This window comes from Periplaneta americana, chromosome 3, assembly GCF_040183065.1.
Source record: "Periplaneta americana isolate PAMFEO1 chromosome 3, P.americana_PAMFEO1_priV1, whole genome shotgun sequence".
NCBI classification, from domain to species: Eukaryota; Metazoa; Arthropoda; class Insecta; order Blattodea; family Blattidae; genus Periplaneta; species Periplaneta americana.
Window position 1 is genome coordinate 208,788,893 of NC_091119.1, and position 26,405 is coordinate 208,815,297.

At 38.0% G+C, this 26,405-nt stretch overlaps 2 protein-coding genes across 2 annotated transcripts in view; both read right to left on the bottom strand.

Moving 5' to 3' along the window:
- Window positions 1–7,399: 7,399 nt before the first annotated feature.
- On the bottom strand, window positions 7,400–12,364 carry LOC138696995 (uncharacterized). Its single transcript, XM_069822577.1, has 2 exons — window positions 12,259–12,364; window positions 7,400–11,925 (listed from the first exon to the last, which is right to left on the bottom strand). The coding sequence occupies exon 2, from the start codon at window positions 11,923–11,925 to the stop codon at window positions 10,504–10,506; it is 1,422 nt and encodes a 473-aa protein (XP_069678678.1). The 5' UTR covers window positions 12,259–12,364; the 3' UTR covers window positions 7,400–10,503.
- A 2,515-nt stretch (window positions 12,365–14,879) lies between these two features.
- Window positions 14,880–26,405, bottom strand: part of LOC138696996 (uncharacterized) — a 43,950-nt gene continuing 32,424 nt past the window's right edge. Inside the window, exons 8-12 of the mRNA XM_069822578.1 lie at window positions 25,420–25,524; window positions 23,796–23,954; window positions 22,349–22,441; window positions 19,699–19,855; window positions 14,880–18,219 (exon numbers count right to left, since the gene is read on the bottom strand). Coding sequence (XP_069678679.1) covers window positions 18,038–18,219; window positions 19,699–19,855; window positions 22,349–22,441; window positions 23,796–23,954; window positions 25,420–25,524 — 696 coding nt within the window. The 3' untranslated portion in view covers window positions 14,880–18,037. The remainder of the gene's footprint in view (window positions 18,220–19,698; window positions 19,856–22,348; window positions 22,442–23,795; window positions 23,955–25,419; window positions 25,525–26,405) is intronic.

Sequence of the window (26,405 nt, forward strand, 5' to 3'; positions counted from 1 at the left end):
AGAGAAAGTAATGGCAATATGTATTTCTTAAATGCGAGACTCTAGAGTAAAAGAATATTATCTAGCTCTGTGTAGAACTACATCAGCTCTAAGTATAAAACATTTCTCACTAAGACACCGGCGTGGCTCAGTTGGTTAAGGCGCTTGCCTTCCGGTCTGAAGTTGCGTTCGGGCGCGGGTTCGATCCCCGCTTGGGCCGATTACCTGGTTGGAGGTTTCCCCCAACCGTAATGTGAATGCAGGGTAATCTATGGCGAATCCTCGGCCTCATCTCGCCAAATATCATCTCGCTATCACTAATCTCATCGACGCTAAATAACCTAGTAGTTGATACAGCGTCGTTAAATAACCAACAAAAATAAAAAATAAAAATTTCTCACTAAAAATCCAAGAGTAAGCTTATCACCTCTGTGTCGAGTGCCTCTCGAGGTTCAAACCAGCCCAGAACGATATGAAAGAAAATAAGATATAAATATCACACAGTGTAGGTTTTCTACATTGACAAGTTAATTCGAGTAGAATCTGTCCCCTCAATGAAAGACCTCCAAGCAACATAAAAACCAATAATTTCTCTTCCAATTTTCCCGCTCCATGCTGACAGATTTCTCTGCAGACATGTGAGAATGCAGCGATATCTGATACTCGTATCAGAAAACAGACATCAGGCTCCACCACTGATTCCCTAGCAATAAGTGCAATCGAAATTCAAACTGTTCATTATATTTATTTTGTGAGTCTTTGGTAGTTTTTTTTTTACTAATGACGGTCATTCACCGAAAAGTCCCCATCTGGGTGACGACATGTAGTCCCTTCAGTCCCCATGAAGATGTTACCCTTGCTGCACAATAAAAGCGAACTACGTAACACCGTATGATGATCAATGGAGCAATGGTAGAAGAAACGGGAATATCTCACAAAAACCTGCCACCAAACAACGTCTTTGCCCACCAGAAATTCCAGTTTGGCCCATCGGGATGGGTTAACAAAATTGTAATGACGCTCCGAGTCCCAGTCTTGATCATCCTATGCTCCAGCTTGTATAATCTTGTAAGCAATAGTGCCTAGACGCCAGCACACGAGAATTTAGGATTGGTGAAATATTTCGCATGATCTTTCTTCACAAGTCCCTTTACGTAGATTTATAAGATAGAAAAATAACGCAGGAAAAACTTCCACCTCAACTATTCCTGGTTCCACCATGTTGCCACTTTAAAAGATAGCAGAAAATGAACTATACTTGTTTTTTTTAAAGATGGGACATGACAGTTAAGCGGCCGAGTTTGGAACTACAGTGCTATGTTGCCAACGTGGACTACCACGCTGTCAGCTGATAGATGGCTGACATTAAAACATTCATTGACAATTGACGCGAAGGTAAGAAAACAATACAAAAATCGACAAAGAATCAAAGACGAAACGTACCAATGCTAACATTGTGTGCACAATAAATGTCGCCAAGAGAGCTATTAAGCACTCGCCACATGGGAACGATAAGTTTGGCAACTCGACCGTTGTTACCATAGCAACAGGACTACCACGCTATGTGACATTCAGTTATTTTTCCGATCGCAACGCTCCTGTCATGTCCCACCTTTTAAAAAAAAAACAAGTATAAACCGAAGGCGCCTAAAATGAGGAATCAGCGGCATGACACCAAAGACGTTGTAGTTAGACCTGTAGACCGAGTTCAGTCTTGAGGCGTGTCTAAATATCAATGTTGAAACTGTGCACAAATTTGAACACACGTTTGCTTACTGAACGATATCTTTATTACACAGGCGAAAAATTTTCTAGAGGATTTCAACATTGAAAACATTTCGGAGATGAACTGTAGGCCTACTACGACTCTTTCAACGAGTTCAAACGAAAGCACCCGAAAAGCCATAGAAAATAAAATCCGCTACACTGCATATCTTCTTCTTCTAGTAGCGAATTCTTTGCCTGATACAGTTTTTGAAAAAGTTCTCGAGAACGTCCAGTCTCGGGAGAGCTTAAGTGAGCTACCGCCATGTTCAGCAGAGAATCTCAGGAGGAAGAGAATACTGGAAGCCACACTGGCCGTGTGCGACCGAGTGGCGGACATCATGCTCACCGATGAATCCGAAGGCCACGGCCTGCAGCACGAGTTGGTGGCGCAACTGAAGCGCGAGTACCAGGATCTATCCTTGCTCACGGAGCGCGTCATGTCCGCCACCAGGGATATAGTCGAGGCACTAAACGAACTGAACACGCCTGTCCACAAACAAAAGAGCGCTGTGACTGAACCCAGCGACCAACCCAGACCCAACGACGTCGAGGAGTACCGACCCGTTAGCGATGTCGAGGTTTGTGACGCAGAACTTGGCTGCTGCGAGTTATCCAAAGCTGGAGGACAGAGATGCGAGCAAGAACTGCCAGTTCAAGCTCTGGTCATTCAGACTGCCGTCACGGAGACTCTGGTGTCCAGAATCATTGTATCGCAGACCGACATCTTCTGCCTGAGTTCCGACCACCTCAGCCTGCTCCAGCCGCAAGCAATGCAGATGGAAATCACCAACAATGATCTCAGTACACACGGGGATAAATTCCTGGAAAATAGATCAGACTACGCACGTAGGTTCTCATCGATCCCTAGTTCCAATTTCGATAAGAATATCGTTAAATGTAACTTGTCCGCGAAGCTATTCTCTCACGATCGACCTAAGGAAAGAATTGCGAGTAAAGAATCGGAAGATCTGAAGCTAAGCAGATTACCTCCGACAGGTAATAACCACGGCCGGTGTAGAAGTAGCCACTCTGAAATTTTGAGGGACGACGTTAGATCACGAAAGATAAAAGAGCTGTCAGCAATCAAGGATTCCTGGAAGAAAGTTGCTGACAAAATAAAATCACAGGAAATTCGACAATACGATGTTCACTGCATTAGAAACGCCGAAACACCTTCAACACTCGAGAAGAAGAGACAAGATGAATTAGAAATAGGTAAAGGAGCATTGCACAACATTTCGGGTATAAACTCGACTCCCGGCGGAAGATGCAAGTGGGAAGAACACCACCGCCGTTCCTCAGGAATCTACACCAAGAAGCAGTACGAGACGTACCTGGAGAGAGCCAGGTCCATCATCAACCTGAACATCGAAGTTCCGTGTGATGGAAGAGACATCAAGCGGAAGGAAGCCCAAGGACTGCACCTCACGATCGATTAGGTGAGCAGCCTGAAATCGAATCCAAGTGTCCGAGAAAATAGTTCGAAGCTATTGCATCATCAGGTAGATGAAAGGGGCTTCTAAGCTGCTATACTGATTTACACGTGACCATCCTGATGCAGAAAAAGTGGTTTTCGACATGTCTCCTGTCTGTATAGGCAATTTATCAGATATATTTGTGAGATTGTACTGTATTCGTTTTCAGTTGTTCAAAAGCAACTGTGAACATGAAATATAATTATTTTAGTAAAACTGTGTAGTTGATTAATTTTATTCGCGATCATTATTTGATAATAACAACTTATCCAGCCAGCGTCATATCACTATGGTAATGGCAGGCATTACCGCACTGAGTGCAGTAATCATCTTATTATCGCACTCAATTTAGTAATGAACCAAAATAGCTACTTCCATGTCATGCCTCATAACGGCTACTGCAAAAAAAAAAAAAAAAAAAGTCACTTAAAAAAGAAACAAACATGAACTTTATCTTTCTTATTTATTATATAACACATTCCTTGAAATTAATTAACTCAATACCAGACGACAATAAAAATATTGTTGTTTAGAATTTCCACTGACAATTCTGAATTCTTGTTTATACTCTTTCAGACCAAGGATGATGGAAGCAACTTTCTCTACAGATCCCTCTATACAACCTCCTGCTATAGTATTCGATGTCTATGTCAGTGTATTCTTGAGGATTCGACAATTTTAAGAATATAGCAATATCCGTCGGAATTTTCGCAAACGCGTTGACAGCAACTGGTTGTCTAGTACGTTTACCGTTCCTGTATCCCACAAAAAATCTCTCATGGTCAGTTCCGTCAGGGCGAAGATGGATATGATATATTTCGGACAATCGCTAACATATCCGCAGCATCAACGTCATCCATGTGACAAAAAACTCCTTTGCAATCTTGATTTTAGTAGTTGGTATGCATTGTCTTTCGTTGCTGACATTCACCACTCACATAATCCTCGCTCATCTCTTCTACAAGCCCAGCTAATCCAATAGTAAGCGCCATATTCACAAATAGAAATGCATCGTTCGCTTCTCTTTAAAATTTTGCAATTTCATGTTTACTAAAAATTTTATATTTCTTTCCTCTGTATCCGTCGCTCCTTCTTTTAATAAATGCAATTAAATTAGTAGGCCTATATTTACTAATACTGACGTTTATTTTCACTGAAATGACTCTTCGCAACGTAGAGTAATACGTCCACAGGGTCGAAGGCTTATATGATTTTGATAAATGCTCAAAATATGCAAGCAAAACCTTCTCATTTAAGATATCAGACACCTTCTTACTTCGCGCCATTTCACGTAGCGCTCCTCATATGTCAGATTTGCATAATATATTCGTTACTGTGATACGTTAACAGAAAGCCACAATTTAAGTCACGCAGAGTATTGTGTGCACTCATAGCTGAGTTCTGGCGTCTTGTCAGCGCACTTGGATACTTGTGTGGATACAAAGGAAAAATTGTGACGGTGTCGTGTATGGTTCCTGGGGTAGCTCAATCGGTAGAGCGTTCGCGCGCTAAGCGAAGGGTCCCGGGATCGATACCCGGCCCCAGAACAATTTTTCCTTGAAATTATTCAATCCTGCTTTACAGGGAGCTACTACCTGAAAGCCAGATTTGCACTGACAAAAGTTGTTACCGTCAAAACCTATAACGCCAAGCAATCTAGGTATATGCCTATATGGTCTAGGGCATTACCCAGTATACAAAATATTGTATAGAACAAGTGGGATGAGCCATCACCTCGTCCTGCAAAACACACTCGAGTGATAACCAAGCTCATATCCCACTAGTTGTGTAAATAACTATAAAAATACCACAAAATGGTGATTTATTCAAAATAGACTCCAACGACAACTAATCACCGACAATGAAGTACCTACCGCGCCCTAGCATCACCAGGCCTGGTCTCACGTTGCGGAATGCTGGTTCCAGTCCTCATGGGGAGGAATTCTCTCATGAAATTTAGCCCAGTGTATGGGACCAGTGCCCATCCAGCATCGTGATGAATTTGGGGAACTATGATAGGTAGCGACATCCGGTTACAAAAACCTGCTATAACGGCTGGGGGACCAGCCTCACGATACCTCCGTCCTGTTTGGATGATCGTTCACCTCTGCTGAGGCTGATTATTATTACCTCACAAGACATTTTGCGTCATTGCTATGCAGGATGCTAATGAACGACGCCGTAATATAGAGGATTCGAGACGAGGAACTTCAGACACGGAGCCCATGGATTCAGAATCCACGGATCGAGAATATTCGGAAAAAAAAAGTCCAAAAAGGCGTAGCTTCAATTTGTCGCACACCGGGCGAATACGAATAAAGGGATGTGTAGGCAATCCGGACCTTGTTCTAAGAGAGGCCACTGCATGCATAATTCAGCGGACACACTGACTCGATACTGAGGACGACTGTAGACATCTTCAGCAGGATATCAGAGCTAGTACTTTATTCAAAGATATAATCAAATGAAATAATTTATATGGAGTCAAATAGATACAACGGTATACCACTCATTTTCGCACCCCTTAAAATAATCCAGCGAATTTTTTTGTTTTATATTGGTTTTGGATTAGATTATTCTTTTGGATTTTGAATACTGGATTCTGGAATTTTAATTTTGGATTTAGTAAATTCAATATTCCAATTTTTATTTTATTTTTTTAATTTTGATTTTGGATTCTATATATCGGAATTACTTTGGTTTCCGGATTTAATTTCTAGAATTTGTAATTTTTATTTTACATGCATTGTTTATAATTTTGCATTCTGGGCAGTGAATTAAATGTTTGAAGTTTAGAAATAGAACATTGAGTTTGTGGTTTTGAATTTCGTATTTGCATTTTGAAAATCTATATGTAAAATTTGAACTGGTAATGGAAATTATGGGAAAAGGGCTGAACGGATTTTAATGAACGACTCCTCATTTTGAAGCTTGGAACCCAAAGATTTTCAGAAAAATAGTATTTTTCAGTGAAATGTCAGTTTTTCCTACATAATTTTCCAATTTTCCAGAATCCATTTGTCGTCAGTTTTGAGAACTAATGGCTTTTCAGAATAAAACAAACACACATACTACAATGAACAATATTACACGAAGTCATCAGAGCAAATTCTGTGATATAATGACAACAATATGTCGATCTTCATTTGTGTAATTTCTTATAACGTCTCTATATTGGTTATTAAAAACTTTCACGACTTAGTAAAAATAATTTACTGATCTGATTATGTGATGTGTAATATTCAAAATTCAAAAGATTAAAATTCAAAATTCAACCAAATTAAAGTCCAAACCATTTGAAAATAAGAAAATTCATAATTCAAAAGAATACAAATTATGATATTCAAAGAAATATAAAATTCAGTTTAAAACATTAAAAAAATTAAAAGATGAAAATCCAAACGTTTAAAATTTAAAACAATATCAAATTCAAGACAATTCAAAATGAAAAAATCCACACATTAAATTTTTAAAAATTCATAGAAATCGAAATATATTTAAAAAATTTTTAATGAAAAATCTTTCACAATTAAAAAAAAACACGAAGTCAATATTAAAAATATTAAAGTTCAAAAAGTTCAACATTCATAAAACTTAAAATTTAAAAATTCAAAATTCAAATGAAATTTTGAAATTAAAGTAATTCAAATTTTAAAAATTCAAGAAATTCAAAATTGTAAAAATAAAAATTAACTCTACAAAAAATTTGAAATTCAATAGTTATAAAATTCAAAACGCAAAATTCAAGTCATTAAAAAATCACACAAATCTAAATAAATCTAAACTTAAAATTCAAAATCATTCACAACTGAAAAATTCAGAATTCTAAAAATTCAAAATTTGATATTTAAAAAATTAAGAAATTCAATTAACGTAGCAGAAAAATTCAAAATTCACGATATTCAAAACAAAATTCAAGATGAAAAAATTCAAGTCAAAATTAAAAAAAAAATCATAATAATCGAAATCGCTTAAGGCTGAAAATTGCAATTTTCAAAAGTGAAAAAAATCAGAATTCCAAAATTCAAAATTTTATATTCTATGAATTAAAAATTAAAAATCGAAGATTAAAAAATTCGTCTTAGAAAGTAAAAAGAAAATCAAAGTTTGAATATAAAATACATTAAAAAATCAATTTTTCTAATTTTTATATTTTTTATAATTTTAAATTTGTCTAATTTATAATTGAGGCTTCTATGTAGTATCAAAAGCAGCTAAGTTACAAAATTTAATAAATTGGGTTTTAATATTATAAAACAGTGTATCTCTATCTGGTGAAAGAAAAATTTGTTACAAAATAAAATTGAGCTCGTCATCATATTACAGATCATTGAATATACTGTAGGGTCGTGCAACAAAGCCAGGCCAAGTCACTTAGCCAATGAATTCAAAACCGTCCAATGTCAAGGAACAACTTAGCATCATCCTGCTTCGGTTTTTTTCTTTTGAATCCTATATTTATAGATTATGCAAACAGAAAGACAGATTAGTTGGTCCATCTCACCTGCGCCACTGGTCTTGATTCTTCTGCTCCTGGTCGATAGTCCTAAATTAAAACTAAAAACATGTAGGAAAGAGTCTTAAAATGGTTCATCTATCAACCACTTATATAAATTCTCTTAAAATTCTGGCTATTCAAACTTGTTACATGAACTGGAAGATGACTATATAATTTAAAAGCCATAATATGATGGCATGGAAAATCTACATCTAGGTATGTACAATTTTTCATTATGCCCAGTGCTATAGTCATGAATTTAATTATTATGTTTCATTAAATTTAAATTGCTTTTTGCATACATTAGCTCCATAATATAAAGATTAGTTACTGTCATAATTTATTCTTTAATAAATAAAGACCTAAAGTGAGCAGTCAACTTAGAGTTTGTTAATAATCTGATGGTTCTCTTTTGAATAACAAACACTTTGCTAATGTGGGCACCATTTTCCCAAAGTAATAAACCATAATATGTAACAATGCCTAGGAAGAAAAGCAAAATATGCTGCTTTAACACAGGGCCATGGCTAAACGTTTTTAAATTCCTTAGAAGATACAATACTCTAGACAACCTGGTGCACACATAGTCAATGTGATATTCTCAAGTAAGTTAGGAAGCACCTTAACCGATTTGTGTACATTGGGATTTTTAAAATGGAAATAATAAATTCAGTCTTACTTTCATTTAATAAAAGTTCATTAGGTGAAAACCATTTTTTCTTTGTTTGCTCATGAGAAAACTTTGCATTGGTTTCAAGTTCGTTTAAAGTACTTTGACTATCACCCTCCTCTCCCACTCCCCTCTCTCCCTCTGCCTCTCTCTATATCTCTCCCTCTCTTTTCAGCATGTTCGAATTATCTGGAATTTCGAATTAGTGGGGTTCTACTGTATTTGATTACGTGTAATTCTTGGAATTCTTACATCAACATTCAGTTCTTCAGTAAGTACTTTCATTTCGTGAAATAGTTCTGAAGTAGGGGTTTCCAAAATGTGGTTCGCGATCCCCCAGCGTGTTCGAAAAATCTTCCAAATGACCCGCCAAATAATTCCGTAAGTTCTTAATTGTAGATTTTGAGGCTTTATTATTATTATTATTATTATTATTATTATTATTGAATTTAAATACTATTATAGTCACAATCATGCCATTGTATGAAAGAAAAATTTCACAACCTCGAGCGGGATTCGAACCTGCGGCTTCCTGTACTCCGGTCAGATGCTCTACCACGTGAGCTATCGAGTTCGTCTCACGCCAAAGGCTTGGAATCATCCTTTCATACTGGCGACTCTGTTATAGAGTACTGTCCATAGCGTCTAAACTAGTCAGCACTGCTCATGGGTAGTATGAAAGGATAATTCCAAGCCTTTGGCATAAGACGAACTCGATAGCTCAGTAGTAGAGCGCCTGACCGGAGTACAGGAAGTCGCAGGTTCGAATCCCGCTGGAGGTTGTGAAATTTTTCTTTCATACCATGGCATGATTGTGACTATAATAGTATTTAAATTCATTAATATGTCACATCAACGGATGTATATACGTCACCCAAACATCGTAAGATGAAGATTACAATTACAATTATTATTATTATTATTATTATTATTATTATTATTATTATTATTATTACTGTATTAATGTATAATTATACAGCAGACTCTGACCTCAGCGTTTACAAGTTCCATTTTCAGTAACAGACATGCATTGGGTACATACATGTGCAATAACACACGACCTGTTAATATTCTTTTGATTTCTTTCCGATCTGTTAAAAGGTTAGGCTTGCAGACATCGTGTCTGAAAGTACGATCCCCTACAGTAGCATGAACAGGGATCATATAAAAAATTGAATTGCATTTTGAGTTGAACTTTGCATTCATTTCTAACCATCAAACTTCCCCATGCGAACAGTTAAGCTCAGGATAAGAAAATATTGACGAATCAATCACAAATTTCCAAATGGAAATATTGCATCAGTACAAAGTTTTGCCTCCTCCCCCCCCTTCCCAGAAACTTAATTTCTAGTCTCATGTCATGTAAGTGAAATATTCCTACACGTCATAAACATCCTGGTATTTGAATAATTTCAAGGGAAAAATTGTTCCGGGGCGGGTATCGATCCCAGGACCTCTGGTTGAACGTACCAGCGCTCTGTCAACTGAGCTACCCAGGAACTCCACCCGACACCGTCTCAACTTTTCCCTTTATATCCACACAACTCGCGTGGGCTGACGAAATGCCAGAGTGCACTCGATGTGGGTCTCACGCGAGTTGTGTGGATATAAAGGGAAAAGTTGAGAAGCGGTGTCGGGTAGAGTTCCCGGGAAGCTCAGTTGGCAGAGCGCTGGTACGTTCAACCAGAGGTCCCGGGATCGATACCCGGCCCCAGAACAATTTTTCCCTTGAAATGATTCAAATCTGCTTTACAGGGAGCTTTACCTGAAAGATTAGATTTGCATCCTGGTATTTTTCTACGAAGTCACCACCAACACCACCACTACCACCACCTACACCATCAAGACGTGTTAGCTGTTGCAATAACAACACGAAATTAAGACATCCTATTCTGATCCATTTAAATAATTTGACGTTGATTTTGATATATTGTTTTGATAGATGCAAGCAACCAATTTAAGATATTTATATGCTGTACTGTACATCGGTTTTCTTTAAACAGTTACATACATTCTGAACCAGCAAAGTCATTTGTGCACTTGTATTCATCACATTGGTCGTCCTCAACTGGTGCTAGGGAAAGTACTTCCTAACCTTGAAATCAATGCTGATGCTAAAACGTGTTCGTTGGGCTCATTTCGACGCTCACTCTAATTCCTGGAAACGCATACTTAATTTCTCGCAGAAAGACCTCGACGTCTTTCCCTTGGCTTGCACTCCCACTCACGTTCACCACAGAGAGATTGGCACATCTGGCGACAATCAAACGTAATCCCTGCAGAGGCAACACGGTGGTGCGCACTGCATGCACGCACAGCTCTTCCAATTCAGCAAGTCCGCTTGTCTGCAGAAGAGACAGAACAAAGTCCTCGTCCAAATCTGCGTAAGATTCTATACTTATCGTCTTCACTGCAGGCGACTGCGACAAGACGTACAGCAGCACCAGGTGGTCCACATTCATGCATGCTGGATACTTGGACGATTTGTCGATTGTCAGATGTTTCAGCTTCTGGAATCCTGAACCTCTTGCCCTCAGGGTTTGGTGAGTGCTTGCTGCATACGAGCAGCTGAAGATGCCAAAGTTCTGTATTGCTGGGCAGCTCTCGGCGATGAGTTTGATGTCGATCCCCTTGCAGTTGTGGAGTTCCAGATGTATCAGCTGCTCCCCCACTGCAGTAAGTAACGCCATTACGTCGCCAAAACAAGCACAGAATAAACTGACACGCTGCAGCTTTCTGAACTGTGCAAACACTCCCATGCTGTATCCTTCCCCTCCAATTGTCAATGCTTCCAGGTCAGTGAGGGCTCTAAGGAGAATGTCTGTGATGCCACTACAACCGAAAGCTTTCAAATGATCTGCAAGTCCATTTATGAGTTCCTTGTAGCCTGAGTGAGATATGGAGGTTCCAAAAACATTCAGACACTCGAGATGTCGCAGCTGCTTCAGAGCTGTGACACTGGTGTCCGATACACGCACAGATCCTTTGACGTCCAGACATCTCAGACGCTTACACGACTTTGTGATCTCAATCAAGATGTCGTCAGTACAATTACACTCAAAACTGAATTCTTCAAGTTCACTCATAACTTTAATTCCAGCTGTAATCAGTTGCTCGCCTTCACTATCCATGACTCTAAGTTTCAAAACCTTTATTTTGTTCAAAACACACAGCCTTCTATATAGCAGGGACACCATTCCATGGCAGTACAATGTGCAATCAAGTCTGGACAAGGCTGGGTGAGTGACTACACTGATCACGTCTTCCATTGTTTCATCATGGAACTTCTCTTTTATCAAGTAACACAGACTGTTGATGCAAGACAACAGCTTTTCTGTTATTTCGTTCACTAACCTAGGAGGAATTGTATGATGAAACATGTCGCGAACATTTTTCAGTCGCATTTTGGCCGTTTCAAGTGTTTTGGTTTCTAAAGTCTCCAGGAGTTGATAACTGAATGAAAACACGAAATGTCCCACAGCTTCCAATGCAAGTATCTCCAGGCGATGCATCTGATAGCGTGGCGTGGCGAACATCTAGAAGACACGAAATAAACATGAAGAAGAGATAAAACGCAGAAAATACTGATGACACCTATCACTGCTCCGTTGAATTCAATTCTGTGATGTGCAAGAGAATTCAACTAAAAATGAAGATATATTTCAATCTAAAACTCAGTCTAGCCTCGTAACGTTTCTGGTAGCCACGAAGTGCAGTCGGTATACAGCTATAAATAGCATTTGGCAATGTCTGGACGTTAATTAAGATGTGCCAACGATTCACACTATTAGCATTAGTTATGCAGTCATGCAATTTTCTGACTAATTAGAATGACAAAAAGAATACAAACGTCACAAGTTCTTCCTTACCTTCAACTGCTGTCACTTATGTATGGCAATATCATAGGCAGTCAACTGTTTGGGAAGCCCAAACTGGCACCAGTCCAAGGTAACGCGTGTTCACAGGACAGTCACGAATCAGCATGCACGAGACAAGTGACGTCATTATCACATGATATTCCCCACACTAGGAACATGACTGCTTTAATATGCTGCATTAATTCATTGTTAACTTCGATTCTGCATGCCGTTCCTCAGTTTTTTTGCACTTTTCATATTAATTAATTAAAAATACTCCCACATACAGATACACGTAGTCCACACCTGTGGAGTAACGGTTAGCGCGTCTAGCCGCGAAACCAGGTAGCCCGGGTTCGATTCCCGGTCGGGGCAAATTACCTGATTGAGGTTTTTTTCGGGGTTTTCCCTCAACCCAATTTGAGCAAATGCTGGGTAACTTTTGGTGCTGGACCCCTGACTCATTTCACTGGCATTATCATCTTCATCTCATTCAGACGCTAAATAACCAAAGATGTTGATACAGCGTCGTAAAATAACCTACTTAAATAAATAAATACAATACAACGGACAATCCTACAAGCTGAGACCATATAATACTGGTACAATAGGCCCACATTACTTATTGTGCACATGGCTGTATTAGACCCACTGTAGAAGACATGGGACAGAGTAACACATTGACTTACGTCCTTTACAGTACATACTTCAAGTTAAGTTACGTCAAACTAAACATTCAGTTTTTTATCTTCAAATTCACATACAACACATAATACGATTACATATTAACCAATTTCAACATTACACCATTACAAACTATGCTAGTGTGGTAGTAAGGCTGATAACAGAATACCATTTTGAACTATGCTGGTGTTGTAGTGAAGCTGATAACAGAACACCATTTTGAACTATGCTGGTGGTGTAGTGAAGCTATTAACAGATCACCATTTTGAACTATGCTGGTGTTGTAGTGAAGCTGATAACAGAACACCATTTTGAACTATGCTGGTGTTGTAGTGAAGCTGATAACAGAACACCATTTTGAACTATGCTGGTGGTGTAGTGAAGCTATTAACAGATCACCATTTTGAACTATGCTGGTGTTGTAGTGAAGCTGATAACAGAACACCATTTTGAACTATGCTGGTGTTGTAGTGAAGCTGATAACAGAACACCATTTTGAACTATGCTGGTGTTGTAGTGAAGCTGATAACAGAACACCATTTTGAACTATGCTGGTGTTGTAGTGAAGCTGATAACAGATCACCATTATGAACTATGCTGGTGTGGTTGTGAGGGTTGATAACAGAATGACAAGCAGAGTTTAAATTTGAAGGGAATGAGAAACAGCTTCTGAATCAGGTCTACAGCTGTACTTTAGATGATATGAAAATTGCAGCTGAGCAGAGCATAGTTATTATGAAACTAAGAAAAGAAACTGTGGTTTGATGAAGATTGTTCCAAGGTAATAGAAAGAAGAAAACAGGCGAAATTGAAATTCTTAGAGGATCCAGTTGAGGTGAATACAGATAATAATTTCAATGAAAGATGAGAAGCAAGTCGTGCACTTAGGAATAAAAAGAGAGACTGCTTGAAGAAAAAACTGAATGAGGTAGAAGCAAATAGGAAGAATAAACACAGTAAGGTGCAGCAGAGGAATCGGACGATTTTCAAATGGAAATAACTTGGTAGTTATGTCTATTAGAACAAATACATTACTGCCGAAAAAACTGGCTATGTATGCCATTTTGTTGACATACATTTAGATTATCTTGAAAATTATGTCCTTCAAATGGTGTCTGTCTCTCGCTATGCTCCCTGAAGTTGCGTGTCGCTCTTTCCAACATTTCGCTATCAATGTTGGCGATTTCCTGGGCAGTGGCAATCTTCAGGTCATCAATTATTTGGGAACTATTTACGTACACTTTGGGCTTCAAGTAACCTCACAGAAAGTAGTCGCAGATGGTAAAGTCAGGAGAGCAGGAAGGCCAGCAAATGTTGCATTAAATCCAGACGTCTTAGATGGGCAGGGCATGTAGCACATATGGGTGAATTGAGAAATGCATATAGAATGTGACCTAAGAAGAAAAGACTTTTGGGGAGGCCGAGACGTAGATGGGAGGATAATATTAAAATGGTTTTGAGGGAAGTGTTATATGATGCTAGGGACTGAATTAATCTTGCTCAGGAGGGGGACCAATGGCAGGTTTATGTGAGGGTGGCAATGAACTTCCGGATCCTTAAAAGCCATTTGTAAGGAAGTACATTTCTAACACAGGATCTTCCATGGAAGACATACTGAAGAATTTCATCGCATTCAAAACTCGATCACTCATAGTCGGAGTTGATTACACAAATGTTAAATCAAATTACATACACTTAGAAGTATGAACATTGTCCAAATTTATTACAGTGTTTGAGAATAAAAGGCAGGCAGAAGTATATCTCACAACAATGAGATAGGGAGGAGCTTCTGAACATCAACACTAAAGTGATCAGCACCATGATCAGCCGTCTTTGGTCTTGTTCAGTCATTGTGTCAATATTGTTCAGTATTAACGGAGCTGAAAATGAGCCTATCAGTCAAAACAATGAGGAATTACGAACGCAGGCAAACTACAATAACTAATGAGTTATTTTGTATAAAAGTATTTATTACAGTATAAAAACAGTCACATAATGTACAGTTGATATGGCACAGAGTACAGAAACCACAGAACTACCAACTACCACGCTACAGTACACATATACATGAACTACCGCTACTTGAGAGCTTAAACATTGATTTCACTTTACAATACATTTGAAGTTTCTTTTCAAGATTTTTGAGCACAGTCTTCCAACTGCAAGGAGCTTAAAATAATTAGGAACGACGCAGAGAGTGTACAAACATACATAATGCCATTCAGTAACACGTATCAACAAGTCAACTATGACAGAAAATTTGATTTCATTCTTTCTATGCTTATTCTTTGCAAATTTTCACCAGTTTATAAGATCTAACCTTCTGGCTCCATTTCTGCAACCAGCGAGGATTAACAGCATTTTAAATTTGAAGTTAAATTAAACATTGGTTGTGAAGCTTCATTGTAAAACATAATTACCATCTTCTCCAAACTTCTACCTATCTCAGCAATGAATTACAAAAACATAAAATTACTTAGTCACACGTTAAAATTTTAACACTTTTTAACATGTGACTAAGTAATTTTATGTTTTTAACAAACAAAGTGTTAACGTGAACTTTAATCAATGAATGAATTACAGGTATCGCCAGCATTCTCAACAAATGAACATCTATAATGCGAGTTTATGAACCAGCTGGGTGACTGCAACCAGGGCGATTAGATAAGGGCTCAGTGGGTTGAAGGTCATTCTTCAAGAACGCTGGCTATACCTGTACTATACGTCATCCAACATCGCAAGATGAAGATTACTATACTATACTGTTCTTTTCCAGTTTGTGTGCTTTATGAATTGTAATCAAACTAAAATTTAACAATTAAGAGGTCTATATAAGAATACACTCGTGGACTTCATAGTTTTAGAACCTTGTGAAATATAATGGAGAGTACAGTACCAGTACCGTAACCACTTGAAGACGTGCTGGAAATGTTCTAAAATGTGAACAGTGAATAAAATAATCTTCGAAAATAGCAAGTCTTACAGCCATGATAGTACAAAATTACAATAATGACTTGAGTAAGAAATTCCAGCCCTCCCACAAACATGTGCAGGGGATATTCATAGGGGCACATGATGGTTAAGGCACTCATTACGAAGTCGAAGGTCGCGGGTTCGATTCCCGATAGTGTCATGAATTTTCCAATATAAATAATTGATTAAATGGCGATCTTACTCGTGTTAATTGTGTAAGCATGTGCGGCTTACAGCTGTTTCGGTGCTTCTTCACACCATCCTCAGAGCCTACTAGATCTCGGCGTCATCTTGAACTTCGCTGCCTGTTGAAATGTGGTGTCAAATAGTGTGTGTGTTCTGAAATTGATCTGTGTGTTGCAAAGTTCGAGATGACGCCGAGATCTAGTAGGCTCTGAGGATGGTGTGAAGAAGCACTGAAACAGCTGTAAGCCGCACATGCTTACGCAATTAACACGAGTAAGATCGCCATTTAATCAATTATTTATATTCAAGTGTTGAAAGTAGTGTACGAAAGATTCAACATGAATTTTCCAATCTTTCCAGCTGCTTTACGGCCCAGAGCTCTACCCAGCCTCTAAGAGAAATGAGCGCAAAGGAGCTTTCACTCCTGCTTATGCCTGTGGACCTCCATGGTCTGCAATAGGGATAACTTTACTTAACTATCCAACAAACTAATGAATGCTCTATGTCGAAGACTAAGACCATGAGGTCAATTGACACTCTTGTGTTGTAATGATGCTCGCACTGTTCATGTCACTTCAACATTCTGTTTAGCTCGCTGTTCAACAGTAAATCTGCATCATAACGAAGTCATGCACAGATTTGCAACCACTGATGTGATTCAGCAGCCCTAATTATTTGTCTTGAAGAGCGAGAAATACATAGTAACAACAGATTATGAACACATCTTGTCATAATTTTTAAGTAATGCAGACAATTTACCTTAAAACTGTCAGAAATCAACAAATTACATACCGAGAAATTAACATAGACATTTTAAAAGCATTATGTCGCAAGAAATAAAATAAATATTGCCGGTAATTACAAAAACAAATGTGGATGGAGGCCGGGAATGCTTCAGGGAAATTTGCTCAATTGCAGTCGTCTACAAATTGCACTTGGCCCCGCTGAAATTTGAACTCCGAATGAATTTGAAATTCTCACATATTCAGAATTAACAGCACGCAGGCAGAAGTGGGGAGGTACATCTCAGCCACTGTCAAACCTAAATAATTTATTGTAGTCTGATAATTCCGGATTATTTTGGAGTGAAATTTTGACAACTGTTCACTGGTCCAGGTTGACCGATTTGATTTAATCTGTTTAACCAAGTAGTATCTTGAGTATAGAGTGTTTCTACACAGTGTTGCAGCAATGCCAGACTCCGCTCAGTGGACTGCAATGCTTTACTGCTGAGCAGTTGATCCTTGGAACTCAGTGACTGCAATGTAGACTTTGTGCTGACATGAAAGCTAAATGCAACCTACATAGACTAGGTTCATCAGAAACTTGGGGCTCACAGCTTTTCAATTCAAGTTTGTGTCAAAGCCATCACGAGACAAGTAATGGATAGGTCTATCATCATATCTCCACCCTTCAAAGTATCCACATAGCATACAAACAGCTTGCAATATCACAACCAGCGCCCAAACTCCACAATCAATTGCATAAATCTACAAGAACACCATTAAGAATAAATACAGTTAATTTACGTGATATACGTTTCTCATTTTAAGTGCTCTTTTTTATGTTTCTCATTATGCCAGTCTAGTATGTTTACAATAAGTCTGCATTGTACATTCACAGAGTACACGAACTTCTGCTCCGCAGCGATGCATTGCCAACCAGGCAGTGGGGATTGGCAGCAACGGAACCCACATAACAAGACATTCTGAATTAAATGAAATGCTGTTACACTACATAATTATGTTGTATTGTTAATTCGAAGTACGCCCATAGATACCAATCACGTTCTTGAATTTCTTAGACATTTCAATAATTCTTACACCTACAGTCTGTGACAGAATTCAGTTACCAACTTCTCCGAAGACGAGACAATGATTGGTTTCTGAAAGCTGGACACAAACCACGTCTACATTTGCAACCTCATACCTCCACTTTGTCCTTGCGATCAAGCCTTCGAGATGGGGAAGGTCTCGAGGTGCACCGTCTTGGCCGCATCCTGCACCTTGGTGCTCCTCTGCAACTTGAGCCAGAAGTAGGTGCACAGCAGGCAGGACGCCACCAGCACCGACAGCAGGAAGATCACGGCCAGCAGGAACCCGGGCACGGACATGCACACGCCCTCAACTTCTGCGACATGAAGATACAGTCAAGTCACATATTAGTCGGCCATGAGGCCTGATCATGCAACCCTTTTATCATGATTACCAAACCTCCATATCCTGAAAAAATATATTTTTCTAATATAATTTTTTCAGAACCAGAATGCATTGTTTAAGTACGGTAGTTTGAATTTCCTAGCATGTAGTTCCTTTCCACTAACATTAACGTTTGATTGCCCAGTGTTTGAAAGAAATGTGCATTTTATGTGCACTGCTTTTGCAAAGAAGTGGCTCCATCATTGCTATTGTTCGTAGAAGAAAGCCCAACTTAACCAGTCGAAGGTGGTGTCCAGAAGTGTCCACTACAGGAGGAACACTTTGCAAAATCCTCCCTTGTTGCAGATCTGAAGCATTATCGGGGACTTCAGTATTCGATAAAATGTTAGAAAATAAAATTTAAGACATATTGAGTTTTGAAGTTTTTCTTTTTAATTACATAATCAGAAAGTAAAAATTGTAAAAGTGAAGTGACTTAAGCCCCATTGACCACACACCAAAGAATTATGAAAATAAAAAAAATTAATAAATAAAAATCTCACTTTGTATGCTAATCTTTATACCTCCTGCAGCTCTGTAAAAAATTGCTTATAGTACAGATTAGAAGGAAACTTTTGTATACTCTTATGTTTTGAATTTCAGAAAGTTTTTTCTCGATACACTCTGTATGTAAATGCCAACTGAAAAAAAAATAACATTACAAATCATTACAATATATAGTATATGAAACTATTTTATGTACATTGAAAAATTAATGATATTAGGGAATGTCTTTGAATAATAATTACAAAAAAGTATGAGTAATGCAATTCGCAGCATGATAAACAGTGAAATGCATAAAATGTATCACCAACACAACACGAAGGCAAAACTGAGTTACAATAACACCAGCAAAAATAAATATTTGTATATTCCAACCTGTCTTTGTGTACTGTTATCCGGAATTTTTCTATGTGACGAAGAAAAAGTTACATATTTCATAATTCTTGAACCCTTCAAAGAAATCTCCCATGTCTCTTCAACTCAGTTTTGGAAGATTTCAAATCTTTTGTATTAGGTAACCTTATAAAGTTTTCATATTGATGACTGCAGTTCATCGCATTCTTTTTAAAATTATTTATCTATTATTAAAACTGCCTCAGTGCCAATAGCATCACGCTTGCTTCTGTACTGTTCCTACTTTTCCAAGTGTCAGAAAATTTCGCCACAATGTTGCATAATGAGTTTTGCTCAGAATCCTTTGCCGACTTCCTACTTGGACCCAGCTGGTCACTTGACAATTTAAATAATCTGTCTTGTTGTTTCCGATTATGATGCCTTGTAAATATTAAGTCCTGTATGTTGTTATATTAATGACAAGACTTGATTGACATTATGAACTGTAAATGCTTGATATCGCATCTCATATAACAAGATAAGCATAGATTAGTCTCTAGGGTCTGATACAAACCAGATCCCACGTTCACAATAGTCGAGGTGCCAAGGGGCTCGTCCAGGTCGTCGGGGCTGATGACCCTGAATGTGCGGAACACCCTGACTGGGTCTCCCAGTGTTGAGTTGTCCACCCACACGTCCCGGCGTCTCCTGCGAGCGACAGGGTCCACACTCTGAAATAAGGAGCGCAGTCCTAGCTGTGAGACAGACTAGATTCCTCAAACAGGAGGGAATGCCTACAGTAGCAGCTGCAAAGCCACGGATCCATGCTTCACTAGCCTCCCGGAAGAAGCCATGCTTCGACAGTTACAATTGTAAAACATTCAAATAAACAATTCCTGGAAATTACTATAGATTAAACAGAATCTGGCAAAAGGTCGGCTTTGTATGGAAAAACTAACCTTACAGAAAATAAGCCCTCCCTCAGAAGAACTAAAAATTAACATGGACATAATTGAGGCGCTGACATGGGAAAGGTAGTAACTGCCAAAAACAAAATTTTTCAGGGGAAGCAAAAAACAAATTTATGAACACTTTCTCACTTAAATTATTACAGAAACTGCTTTAAATGAAACGCATACACTCATGTTTGTGTTACATATGAAATTTGAAAAGTCTGGCACAGATTTATCTGTGAAATCCTATTTTATGAAAATACAACATTGAAATCACTCCTTAGCCAAACTGAGAATTAACGTTATTTATACATTATGCACAAATTTTTCGGTAAAATGCATGATACTTTTCATCGAGGAAGTCTAACATAGATAACAAGTCTCTCTTTTTGGCATCAGGGATGACTGGTCTTCTTTGAAGGCGTTGCAAGCACTGCAAGTTGGTGATTGACGTTAATGACTGTCCTTTCTTAAAAATCGTGTGCTCTGTCCACATTTCAAGTCATTAAATGACTGTCTTGTTTTTATTAGAGGAAAATCAGCTCTTGAGAGTCTAATCCAGTTGAGGGTGCTGATTTTGATAGGAGTTGTATTCAAAAACTTGTCACATTCTGCAGAAAAGTCGAAGAAATCCTCATCCTTCATCATTATTACATTATTAGGCATTACCTCTTCTGGAACCATGGTCTTGCATCTTTTTTTTTTCTTTTCTCTATGATGCCAAATTCCCTTTCACATGGCATGTAGGAATGTTCTGAAACCAGGAATTTCAAGTCCACTGAATCAAAATGTTTCTTGGCAATAATGTAAATCATCCGATTTTATTCTGCCCTGCACAGTTATCAGCCCATATTTGTCTAGACACACTCTGATGTTGTAAAAGGAGTTACTACCTTCTCCGCGCCAACAGCTGTGCACATACAACTTACAACATCTAGTGACTACGTTTCCAACTTTGTTTCATTACATATGGACATACTACCTTCTCTGTGCCATTGGCATGGCCATTTACTACCTTCTCAATGAAAAACCTAAAAATTCGAATTTGTGGCACTTACGACCTTTCCCATGTCAATGCCTCAATTGTAGTATAATCATATGTGGCATCGATGGCTAAGAAGTAATACCACGTATCTGTAAATTTGCAGGTGAATCGAAAAACTGATTCAAAAATTAATTTTCCTCAAACTACACAAACGTTTTATGTACGTTCTACTTTGCAACTTCTTCTACTCGAGGACAAAATATTAGTTAACTGTCCAATTTTGTGAATATAATAATAACGTACTTACTGACTTTTAAGGAACCCGGAGGTTCATTGCCGCCCTCACATAAGCCCGCCATTGGTCCCTAACCTGAGCAAGATTAATCCATTCTCTATCATCATATCCCACCTCCCTCAAATCCATATAACAATAACGTACTTGTTCTAAATAATAATGTAGTTAAACTAAATGAGCATTTTTTCTAGAAACGAGGTATCACTTCTTAGCCATCGATATACTATTTTAAAGATGAAAAAATTAAAGAATAAATTAGGAAAATAAAACAAAAGTATAATTCTTCCCAAAATCCATAGAATTATGAAGGAGTTTAAAACCAGTAAACTTTTCTCGAGAATCTAACAACTGAAAAGGATACAATTTTAGTATAGTCATTTGTGATATAGCATTCTAAGAATGGAAAATCAAATAATGTATTGGAAAAATAAAAAATAAATCAAATTTTTCATCTAAAATCCAATTCTGTCTCCCTATAAGATGATCTACAATATGTACAAGAATACTTATTTATGGCTTTCAAAGAATCCGGAGGTTCATTGCCGCCCTTCCATAAGCCCACCATCGGTCCCTATCCTGAACAAGATTGATCCAGTCCTTAGCATCATATCCCACCTCCTCAAGTCCATTTTAATATTATCCTCCCATCTACGTCTCGCCTCCCCAAAGGTCTTTTTCCCTCCGGCTTCCCAACTAACACTATATATGCATTTCTGGATTCGCCATACCTGCTCTGCCCATCTCAATTGTATGATTTAGCATTCCTAATTTTATCAGGTGTAGAATACAAGGAGTGCAGTTCTGCATTGTGTAACTTTCTCCATTCTCCTGTAACGTCATCCCAAACTGTTCTTCAAAATGGTTATAACACGAACTTTTCTAAAATGTGCTTATATGATAAAGTTTTCTTTGTACTTCCCATAGCAAATAGGTTTTGAAAAATGCTTCAATGTCAAAGAGGTTTTCATAACAAACTTCATGCTCGTCATACCTGGCCAGTTTCTGGGCAGCTCTGGCAGTCCGTCTTGCACAGCTCCACGTTGCACTCCAGTGTCAGGTCCATCACGTCTGGGAACTTGAACGCCTGCAAACCACCATGTGCATCACCATATTGCCATTCACTACCATACTAAATACTGAGTAAGAATTTAGCAGTACATTTTCAAAATCAGACAATTCCAGTTATCAATTGTCTTCTTCAGGAGAGTTAAGAAACTACTGAACTTCTACGGTTTTGAAATAAACATCAGCTTCATTATTTCTGACTGATTACATAAAAAAATAACTCTGAATTCACAGAATGGAACATGGTCTATGAAATCTAAAAATTTACCGAAAATAGAATTATCCTTTTTGAAATAATGTACTTGGATGGAGAACTTGCATGGATTTCAGTTTCTGCCAAAAATGTGTTCAGTGGGGAATAACCTATGATCCTAGCAAATCTACCAATCTGTTTGTATTAGAAAATTTAAAACACTTTTCTCCCTCCGGATTAAAATGCCAATAAAATGTGACATAAAATAGTTTCCAGAAACCCATTTTAGTCGTGTGCTGTCACAACATATTTTACTCAGCAGTATTTATCCAATTCAGACAGTGTAGAATTTCCTGTATTTACATTCCTGCCAATTGTCTCTTTGGCAACAATTGTATAAATTGAGGAATATGTATGATAAAACTTTCTTGTGTTAAATTCTAACGTACCTTGTTTTCATGTTTCGACCTATTTATGAGTCATCCTCAGAACTGGTCGTTGTTGGCCTTGGCGCCTCTTGTTTTGTTCCCTGTGAGGGTGTGTTCGTGTGGTATAATGTAGAATCAAAGAGTGTGTGTGTTCTGAAATTGAGTTGTGTATTGAGAATATCGTTGGGGTGTGTTTTCGTGTGTCTGTATATTTCATATTGTTCTAGTGTGTTTAGTTTCTGGCTTTTTGGTTGGATGTGTAGTATTTCCATGTCTGTGTTGATGTCTCTGTGGGTGTGGTTAGCATTTGTGATGTGTACTGCATATGTGGAGGTGTTTTGTAATTTTGTTATGGCTGTGATGTGTTCTTTGTAACGTGTTTGAAATGATCATAAATGCAACACAGGAGTATCTTGAGTCAAATGTCTACTTTTGACGTCTTCTTAATGACCGCATAATCTATTAAATGTTTAGTAAATTATATGGCACCACTGTAGTTCAGTGTTTGATTAATGCCTCAAGACCTTCTTGAACATAGCTAGTCTGGCAGTGTGGAGAATTTCACTTCCGACATCTTCCACAGAAAGCTATCCTACCAGCATGGCAATCAGAAAAACATTACCGATATCTTGGTGAAATGAACCTTCAATATCCTGTCTGTCTGCATAGTTTTCATTCCTAAATGAACAAAGACTTATTGTTGCGCATTTCCTCTCTTAAGTTTCAACAGGACACAAGTTATGCGCACTCACTTGGAAGAAGGCGTATGCAATGATGGAGGCACCTGATGCCCCCGTGTCTCGAGTCTTCTGGAAGGCGCCAATGAGCTTGGGCCGCAGCACGCAGCCCCTGTCATCTGTCAGCAGCACCACATTGGCACCAGCTGCGTCCTTCGCCACACAGTCTCGCACCTGCAACGCAAGATTGTCAAGGCTGCACCATATAACTCCTAGCTTCAGATTTAATTTTCCCGTTCCTTTGTCCTATCATGATTGTTGTATGTACGTACTTTCATCATTGAAATTATAAATCTTCATTATAATTCTTAGTACATATTTTACTCATATCTTCTGAAAATGTTTTCTTTCTTCCTTATTCATGTTTAATTCTCCCTTGTGTGTATGTGTGTAGCCTACATGTAATTTTCCTCAGTGTTGTATAGTTATAATTTATGTTTGAATTTGTAATTCTTGTAATTTGTAATATGGGTCACTTACCACTTGCACATTCATTGAGTGTAACTTCTAGCCTTATATTATTTTGTAATTATTATTTAGTATGTTTGCATTATTTTACTCAACTTCAGCTTGTATAACTACATCAGTTTTTTAGTGTTCTTTAAATATTGGTCTGTAATTATTAACTTGTACTACTGCAAATTGTATCAGCTTCTTTTGTTTCTGGCTAAGTGGAAGAGAAGGCATGATGGCCTTAACTTCGCCAGAATAAATTATAATAATAATAATAATAATAATAATAATAATAATAATAATAATAATAATATTATTATTATTATTATTATTATTATTATTATTATTATTATTATTATTAAATGAAGTATTGACTTAATTTTAAGTAGGCCTAGGCCTATGGAGACAGTGACCATGTAGGCCTATACTGAGTCCCAATTCGGGACAATGAATGGGTCGTACCTTTTTTGATTGAAATAAAGCACGATTGACTTTTGTTACTAAATGTATTTGTCTAAACATATAACAATTAAAAATATTAAAAATAATGATCATTGGTAGTTTCAATCAAAATTATTGATAATTCTCCAGAAGAGCTACACCAAAGGTGGCACAATATTGTTAGAAGTTTTCATAAAAATAATAAAACAATGTTATGGCGCGAGTAGCAAACCAAATTCTTATAACTGTAAATTTAGGGGTTGAAAATCAGAAGTAACTTCTAAGATCTAGGATAAAACGAAGAGGATGTTATAGCTTGCTATACAACGTTATTGGTAAGTAAAGTGCACATGGTTATGCACGTCTTGTTCCGTGTATAACTAATATCATTGTTTAACACGTGAATAACATCGCTGTGCCTCCAAAATCCGCTATGTGCATTTAAACAGATTTCTTATTTCCCTTGATTTTCAAAGCTACTCTCGGTGTAATTTCATCATGACATAAAAAATTATGAAATTATACCGAAAGTAGCTTTGAAAATCAAAGGAATTAAAAGTAGTAATGCTTTTTTCTTTCTCTTGAAGAAATCTGTTTAAATGCACATAGTGTATTTTGGAGGCACAGCGACAATACACAGCTTTTGTTAGTAAAACTGATAGAATATTGTACCGGTATTTCATTTTAATGATATATAAATCGTAGCACATACAGCAATTAACTGTCAATTATGATATGTACGTACCTGGATATCGAAGCCTGGATCACCTTCCACAGACACCACAAGAGTCATTGTTTCACCAATCTTCACCAACCCATTGGCTGCTGGGGCAAACGGGCCGCGACCCATCTGCAGAAGTAGATTACAAAAGAAAAAAACTGTGAGATTGAAATGTTTGCTGCAGATAGCGCCTACCTCAGAACTATGCTGGCATGGTGTTACACCTAATTGGTGCTACGATTCAGATGCAGTTATCCAATGATTAAGTCCAAGAATAGATTACAATGGAGCGACGGAAACTTTGATGGAGAGATATGACAACTGCATGATGTCACAAACGTCTTTAAATCCTTATGGGCAATCATGAAACTAATGCACGATATACAATATTATTGTATAAGAAATTATGAATGGTAAAGTATTAAATCGTGCTAACATAGATCCTCGTTATGGCAGTACCTGACCGTGTCAGTCACTCATATAAAGCCAGTTGTGTAGACCAATTCCCGACAGTTGTTGCCCAGGATGCTGGTCTATGCTACAACTGCGATGAGATGAGATGACAGAGATTTGTCGGGATGCCAAGGAGAGCCGGCTCCTGGAGAAAATCCCTGGACCACAGGCTTGCCCTACACAGGGATACACCGAAGACCGAACCCAGGTCCACAGGATTATGAGTCCAGCACTCTCATAATTAATTCCACAACTCTCACTCCAGCTTGTCCTTGGCTCCAATTTCTCTTTTAGACTCTCCCCCTCTTGCAGTCTGCTTAAAGCCACTTCATGAAGCACTCTGCATCAAACTCTCTACATGTTATCATTTCAACCCCAGGAACTACTGGCAAAACTCTGTCATCAGTTCAACCCCAGGAATTACTGGCAAAACTCTCTGTCATCAGTTCAACCCCAGGAACTATTGGCAAAACTCTCTGTCATCAGTTCAACCCCAGGAACTACTGGAAAAACTCTCTACATGTCATCAGTTCAACTCCAGGAACTATTGGCAAAAC

Bases quoted from the DNA above. Each gene is read 5' to 3' on its own strand.
- LOC138696995 (XM_069822577.1), bottom strand. From the start codon at position 11,925: ATGTTCGCCACGCCACGCTATCAGATGCATCGCCTGGAGATACTTGCA.